General features: G+C 55.0%; 1 protein-coding gene across 7 annotated transcripts in view; it reads left to right on the top strand.

Annotated features, from left to right (window-relative positions):
- Window positions 1-543: 543 nt before the first annotated feature.
- Window positions 544-8,097, top strand: part of LOC112544769 (transcriptional activator MN1) — a 219,474-nt gene continuing 211,920 nt past the window's right edge. For all 7 annotated transcript variants that reach the window (XM_075898902.1, XM_075898906.1, XM_075898903.1 and 4 more), the window contains exon 1: window positions 544-4,568. In XM_075898902.1, coding sequence (XP_075755017.1) covers window positions 1,265-4,568 — 3,304 coding nt within the window. In that variant the 5' untranslated portion in view covers window positions 544-1,264. The remainder of the gene's footprint in view (window positions 4,569-8,097) is intronic.

Raw genomic sequence — 8,097 nt, 5'->3', positions numbered from 1 at the left:
TGGGCAGCATCGTTACATGCCACAGCGCTGCGCAAACCGTGCGCTCCGCGTGCACAGTGCCTAACACAGCCCGCTCCTCACAGCGGCAGCCGGGACCTGGTCTCACTACAGGCAGTGGGAGACTCCAGCCCGGCCCGTAGTGCTTTTCCTACGGCGGTACTGTAGAGAGCAGAGCAGCCCAGACTGGCCGCGTTTACAAGGGAATCGCCAATCCCCTGTGCGCTGCCCGTTGCGCCAAGCGGAGAGCCCTGCGCCCCCCCCCCCCCCCCCCCGCCCGGTGGCCAGTCCGTCCCGGTCCTACTCCGCGCAGCCAGCGCGAATGGCCGAGTGCTAACAAAAGAGCCTCTTTCGGGCCGACATTAGTTGCGTTGGCGGGAGGTGAAACAGATGGGCAGAGCCAGGGCCGGGCAGGACGGTGCTGGGCACCCTAGCGCAGAGAGCCCGGATCCAGGGGTTGCAGAGCCAGAGAGGGAAAGGAGCCACCTTAAGTGGGAGCCCCGCCCCGAGCCCGGAGCATGCGTCCCGCTCATTGGTGCAGCCCTAATGGCTGAAATTGATTGCTGAAATGCAAAACTTGTTGCTGTTTCTCCAGCCCTGGGTGAGAGAAGGAGCGGGAGAGCGGGCAGCGGAGACCCTGCAGCGCCCCGAGCCGGGCACCCTGCACCGGCCACACAGGGAAGCGGGGACCCAGCACCGCTCCGAGCCCGGGCCTCCCGTGCGCCTGGCACGCAGAGCCAGCCGGGACTCGCGCCGGGCTGGCCGCTGCCCAAGGCGAGCGGAGAAGCAGAGGCTGAGCCGCGCTCCCGGCGCCCCTGCAGCCCAGCGATGAGGAGCAGGGCTCCCGGAGACAGGCGCCGATGAGCTGCGGAGTCGAGCCCAGCCGGAGGTCGGCCAGAGCCGGCCGCCGCGCCAGGTGTGAGAGAGCGGGACGCGCCCAGGTGTAAGTGCCGTGGCCGCTCGCAGGGCCCGAAGGCTCGGACTCGGGGAGGTTTCATTGTTGTGAACTTTGCTTGCCGCCCGGGGCTGCCGCTGCCCATGCGACCGCCCCGCCCCACGCCAGGCCACCTGCCCCGCAAGATGTGAGCGCGGGGACAGCTCCCTAGGGATCCCGGCTCGCCTCGCCGCTGCCTGCTGAAGGGACGCTGCCCACCGGCTTTGACTGTGGGGCTGTCGCTGGCTGCGCTTCCGAGAGCGCTCCTGGGAGAGCCGGCCCGAGTCGCGCACCGGGGCGCGGGGGTGCCATGTCCCACTGACCCCCGGAAGTATGTTTGGGCTGGAGCAGTTTGAGCCGCAGATCAGCAGCAGAAACGCCGGGCAAGGAGAGAGAAACTTTGGCCAGGCCGGTCTGAGCATGAGTTCCCACTTCAAAGCGCCAGCCTTCCACTCCGGCGGCCCCGCGGACCCGGCCATCAGCGCCCTGGGCGAGCCTCCCCTCCTGGGCATGAACATGAACCTGGCTGGGGAAGCATACGGCTTCCATGCCCGGGGACACTCGGATCTGCACGCCGGGGGGATGCAGGCTCAGCCGGTTCACAGCTTTTTCAGCAACCAGCAGCCTCACCACAGTCACCCCAACACCCATCACCCGCACCAGCATCACCCCCACTTCAGCGGCAACTTTGGGTCTGATCCCAGCGCCTCCTGCTTGCATGGAGGCCGGCTGATGAGCTACAACAATAATCTAGGCAGCCAGCAAGCGTTTGGCGACGGATACGAACATATGGCCGAGAACCAAGGAGGTGAAGGTTTTGGACAGCAGAGATCAGGTAACATGCCCGATTTCCAGCACCATAACTCCGGCGGCTCCAACCACGCCGTGCCAGCGCCCTGCCTCCCCCTGGACCAGTCTCCCAACCGGGCTGCCTCCTTCCATGGGCTTCCAGCCTCTAGCTCCTCGGATTCCCATAGCCTGGAGCAGAGGAGGCTTCCCACCCAGGGAGGCGTCGATTCTTTGGAATACAATTACCCCAGCGATGGCCCTTCAGGACACTTTGATCTGCCAGTGTTTTCTCCTTCCGAGTCAGACGGGCAGCTTCCTCACTATGGGGCTGGCAGACAGGCTCCTGGGGGCGGCACTTTCCCTGGCACATCTGTTTTGCCCAGAGCACCAGGCATGGTGGGGATGTCCAAAGTTCACCCGCAGCAGCAACATGGTGTGTTCTTTGAAAGGTTTGGAGGTGCTCGTAAGATGTCTGTGGGCATGGAGCCTGGTGTTAATGCCAGACATCCTTTAATGCAACAGCAGCAACAGACAGGTTTATTGGCCAGACAAAACTCTTGTCCGCCAGCAATTCCTAGGCAACAGCAAACAGACGCCAATACTCCCAACCCCAACTTGCAGGACAATGGGCCAATAATGCAGAACCAGCATGCACAGTTTGAATACCCTATTCACAGACTGGAGAATAGGAATATGCATCCATACACCGACCCCGTGTTTAATATGCAGCCCCCTCCGCCACAACAGCCACCAAATCAAAGACTGCAACACTTCGATGCCCCTTACATGAGCGTGGCCAAGCGGCCTCGGTTCGACTTCCCCAGTAACCCGGCCGTGGAGAGGTGCACGTCTTGGAATAGCAGTCTGCACCCCGCGGGCATGGACAGCCACCTCTCACCTTCCGCTTACCCCGGCCTGTCCAGCGAGTTCACGCCCCCGGGGCCCGAGAGCTTCGCGGCGGGCCCCCCGCTCCAGCACGCGGGGCCCGACCCGCAGGCCCTGCAGCAGCAGCAGCGGCAGAACGCGGCCCTGATGATCAAGCACATGGCCTCGCGCACCCAGCAGCAGCAGCAGCAGAGACTGAGGCCCGGCCTGCAGCCGCTGCACCACGGGGACGGGCTGGTGCACGCGGGCCCCGTCGGGACCCTGCCGCAGGCCGCCTTCGAGCGCGAGAGCGGGGCCCGCGGGCCCGGCTTCGAGCCGCAGCCCCCGCCCTTGGCCCAGGACAGCGGCTGGTTCCCCGGCCCACCCGCGCCGGGGGAGCTGCTGCCGCGCCGCCTGGCCGGGCCGGGCCTGCCCGCCGAGCCCGGCCCGCACGACATGGGCCTGCCGCAGCCCGGCTCGGGCCTGCTCTTCCGGCCGGGCGTGGGCGCGCTGGGGCTGGCGGCGGACGCCCACGGGCCGGCCCTGCACTCCCCGGGCGTGCACGGCCCCTTCGGCGCCGGCTTGGCCCCGCTGCAGTCCCCCGGCGCGCCCGCCGAGCGCCGCCCGCCGGCCGACTTCGCCGCGCCCCAGGCGGGCTTCGCCTTCGGCGCCTCCGGCCGGCCGGGCCCGGCGCCCGGCGCCAGCGGCTCGCCCGGCGCCTTCCCGCCCGCGCCCGAGTTCCCGCCCGCGCCGCGCGCCGCGGCCAGCAAGCTGGGCGCCCTGTCGCTGGGCTCCTTCGCCAAGCCCGCCAAGGAGAGCGGGTTCGGGCAGAGCTGCCTGGCCGCGCTCTCCACCGCCTGCCAGAACATGATCGCCAGCCTGGGCGCGCCCAACCTGCACGTCACCTTCGCCAAGAAGAGCCCGCCCGAGGGCAAGCGCAAGCTGGGCCCGCCCGAGCCCGACGGCCCCGCGCCCGGCCCGGACTTCTTCCCCGCCAAGGCGCCGCCCGGCCCGGGCCCGACCGAGACCAGCCTGTCGCCCGGCTTCGCGCCCGAGGCCGCGCCGGGCGGCGAGAGCAAGGCGGCGGCGGGCGGCGGCCGGGGGCGGGGCCGGCGGAAGCGGGACAGCGGGCACGTCAGCCCGGGCGGCTTCTTCGACAAGTTCCCGCCGGCCGAGAGCGGCGGCGCGGCCAGCCCGGGCCCGCCCGGCGCCGGCGGGAGCGCCCCGCACGACAAGCCGCTGACCTCGCCCTCCTGGGCCAAGGGCGGCGAGCTGCTGCTGGCCGAGCAGCCCGACCTCCTGGCCTCGCTGGACAGCGGCATCCAGAGCGCCGGCAAGTCGGACGGCGGCTCCCCGCGCGGGGACTTCCCCGACGAGCCCAGCCCCGCCTACGGCCACGAGGACGAGGTGTCCTCCAGCTCCGACAGCGGCCTGGCCAAGCCCACGCGCAGCCCGCTGCTCGGCGGCTCCCCCAAGCTGCCGCCGCGGGCCGAGCACTCGCTGTTGGGCGGGCCGAAGCCGCTGGGCCTGGGCCTGCTGGGCGCCTCGGCCCCGGCCCCGGACAGCTACGGGCCCCTGGGGGGCGGCGGGGGTGGGGGCGGCGGCGCCCACCCGGGCACGCCGGGCCTGGAGCAGGGGCGCACCCCCACCAGCACCTCCGCCCAGGACGAGATCCACCCGCTGGAGATCTTGCAGGCGCAGATCCAGCTCCAGCGGCAGCAGTTCAGCATCTCCGAGGACCAGCCCCTGGGCCTGAAGAGCAAAAAGGCCGAGTGCCCCAGCCAGAACGGGGACGCCGACTTGAACAGCTGTTGCTCGGAAACCGGCAAGGGGGCCATGAGCACGATAGACTTGGACTCGCTGATGGCAGAGCATAACTCCACCTGGTACATGCCCAGCGAGAAGGCCTTGATGGAGGGGCAGGAGGAGGACAAACCTCTGGCACCGTGGGAGAAGTCAAAGCCCCAGAATCCCAGCAAAGAAGGTATTTCTTTCTGACCCCTTTCTTAGCATGAATTTTGGGCTGGAGGCCCGGGTTGTTCTCTTAAATCCTGGAGGAGACCTTCCTCTCAGTCCTGGCATAGGCCATTCTGGTTAGTGTCATGGAAGGGGAACAAGGGGTGCTTGGGGATTCCTCTCTTCTCCGCAGAATTCCTTAGGGGGGAGTGTTTAAGGTTGAGTCAGATGAGCCATCTGCCCTGTTCTGCAGTTTTTCAACCATCCAGAGCCCGGGGACACTCTAATTAAAACAAACAGGCTTTATGCACCCATCCTTTCTGGAAGCACGATTGAATATGTAAATGTAATTACCTAATCGGGGTTGGTAAAGAGGTGTTAGGATTGTCACCTCTCTGTGTCTACAACCCCCTATGTAAACGCATCTCTCTTTTGCATAGGGACCGAGTTATTACTCGGAAATGAAGTAGTTTGTTTGGATTGTTGCTTTCCAAGACAAGGTTGGGCATCTCTTCATGCACAAAGGAACAATTGTTCCTCTGTGAACTCTAGAGGAAAATATATTTGGTCTGTAGTTTAACAGGGGAGTTACTGGTAGGTTAGGTAGGCCATCAGTGATTTAGGGAACCTTTGCAGACTTGGGTGAAAGGAATGTACACTTCACATTGGGAACAAAACACGGCCCTTCCCCTATAAACCTACACACTTAGCACTTCATTGGCTAGATGATGAACAGTGGCTATTGGCTTCTTAAAATAAATAGAACTTTTACTGTAGATGAAGCAGATAATGGGTTTCTTTACAGCTTTTAGGATGATGGTTTTAAAGTTGTAGTTTGTGCACATAACATGTTAATTTTAATTCCAGTTAGGCAGTATTCTAAACTCTGTAATTTCTTTGTTAATGAATGAATTCGACTAACTTTTTCATACTGGAAAAACTTAAAACACAACAAACAGTCTTGTAGCACCTTAGAAACTAGCAAAACATGTAGATGGTGTCGTGAACTTTCGTGGGCATAACCCACTTCTTCAGATAAATGTATGAATAACTCCATTCATCTGAAAAAGTGGGTTGTGCCCACGAAAGCTCATGGCACCATCTACATGTTTTGTTAGTCCGTAACTGGAAAAACTTAACACACAATGAACAGCCTTGTAGCACCTTACAGACTAACTCGCTTAACCCTCTGAAGCTTTATTTTCATACGGTTAAGTAAGCAGGGAAAGTTTAAATTGGGCTCTCTGAGTTCAATTTACAGAAATATATTGACAGAAGAGAGCTTCCTCCTATGGCAATATTTACTTTAGTATATAATATCTACATCTTTTCTGTATTATACAGGTTTATCTTTTAAATATGTGATGCTGAACTAAGAAGTTTCTACCATGGTTAACTTAAAGAAAACATAAAATCAGACTCCGTGTCAATATAAAACATGTTTCATTGACAGATGTTTAATGTTAACCATTTAGCTTTCATTCTTGGTTTTCTATATTATTTAGAGGGCAATATTATTCTAAAATGAAAAAAACATGGGTGGAAAACAGTTATAAAAGGTCCTTAACAAAGATGACTTTAGATTTAATAATTTCCATTGTAGGAAAGCCATTTTTTTCTAAGGTCCTTGATTTAAGCCGTATGCATACACTGTTCCTCCACTATATGTAAAATTGTCCATATGCACATCTGGGTGTATTTTACATCATCCACACCTATCATGTTTTATGTTGATTCATTTTGCTAACCATAGGCTGGGTCAGACCTATTTTCACTCTTTCCTCATAAGAGCTGTTTTTGTAGTAACCCTTTATAATCTTTGGCGTTTAAGTAAAGATAGGTGTTACGAAAAGGGCTCTTGGATGCTTTGAAAACTCCATAACTTTCTACTTCCAGTTCTGGTGGGCTTTCTAGCTTTCGTTTTCTGATGCATGAATGCTAGCCCCCACTGTTTGTCTCTTTGTTCATGTTTAATGCCCAGCACTGGAGACTCTCATTTGAAGCTGGAGTGCTTAGCATGCACAGCAGACTCTAGGAAGCCCATCAGCATTCTCCATGCCTCTCCCAGGCAAGGACATAAATTGGTTTGTTTGGGGCCCTTCTTTCCATTTTTAAATGGAGTTGCACATAGCATCCTTCCTGGCCCCTTCTCTTTTATTGTTTCTTGTACACAACATCTAGGTCTGACTGGATCAATAGCTAGTTAGCACAAATCACAGTTCCTGTCAGTTCTACCTTGTCAGACATACACACGGGCATGCACACTCTAATTAAAAGCAGATTGGGAAAAATGAAACTAAATTTTTTAGATTTTAATTTATTGGACTAAAAAACATAAGCGAAACATTTTTTGGACGTGTTTGTTGCAGCTTGGCTTAATACTGTAAGCCTTTTTATGTATATGTGGTGGTAGGCTTTTTTGTTTGTTTTAAACAGCTCCCCTGCATACAGTCTCATGTTTTAAAAATGGTCTAATTTAATAGCCAGCAGTACTTCTAAGGAAATAATTCGTCCTTCTCATATAACAATAATCATAAATAATATTACGAGATCAGCTCATCACTCTTGTGCTTGCTTTCCTGGAAGGAAAACTAGGTAACTTGTATTGCTATATAAGGATAAATTTTAGTACTACTTAACATAAAATAAGATATTGATCTAACTCTAGGACACTGGATAGACACATTCATTTTGCTTTCTACTTTTACCCCTTGGAAGATTTAAATGGACCAGCTCTTCAAATGAGACAAGAGCTATAGATAAGTAGAGAATTCACTTTAATTGTTCTTTGAAATGGTAGGAGACAAAACAGATGAATTCTTTTCTCTGTCACAAAATAAGAAGTATTGCATTTTTAACTAAATCATATCCTGACGTTTTTGAAGTTGTGTTTTAAGAAAGGGGATTTATTTATCATGTGACTGAAGTTCAACCCATTTTTAGTCAGCTGGAATTTGCCTAAAACAATGTAGATTTCTAAGTGTTTCCAGTTGTGCATATACAGAGAATGTTTGTAGATTTCAAACATAGCTATTTTAGATTCAAGCTCTTAGTAGTGTTTAATAAAGAATGTTGTGAAAGTTTATAAGTTTATTAATGCCTTTAATTTTTCTGTAGTGTTAATATACTCTTATTTCTGAAGGATAGCTGAACCTCTTTAACAAATTTGATTTTTTTTAAATTATATTCAACTGGGGTCAGAAAGAAGCTCCTTCTGTTTTACACATAACTATTGTGATCTGCATTGATTGATCTTTTGAAGGTTATCAGTAGGATGAATGGTGAAGTTCTAACTCACCAAGAGCATTCCATGTTCTTGAGGCCATTACCCAAAGTGTGTGTGGTTTTGTGTTTTTAAGATTAGTTAGTTCTACTGTGATTGCAGGAGGTTTGTTAACTGAAGTATTTTCTGTCTGGGGCAACTTTTTATTCAGTTAATACCCACATTAATGGAGAAACAACTTGTCTGAATAATTGTTGTAATGATTGTACAGACTCTTTGCTGATGCGCTGAAGTTTTTTTGGTAGTATTAGAATGAGTGTTTATCACTTCTGTC

Source organism: Pelodiscus sinensis, chromosome 15, assembly GCF_049634645.1.
Source record: "Pelodiscus sinensis isolate JC-2024 chromosome 15, ASM4963464v1, whole genome shotgun sequence".
In the NCBI taxonomy this organism is placed as follows: domain Eukaryota; kingdom Metazoa; phylum Chordata; order Testudines; family Trionychidae; genus Pelodiscus; species Pelodiscus sinensis.
The sequence above is the reverse complement of the archived record's forward strand: the minus strand, read 5'-3'. Positions and strand labels throughout refer to the sequence as shown.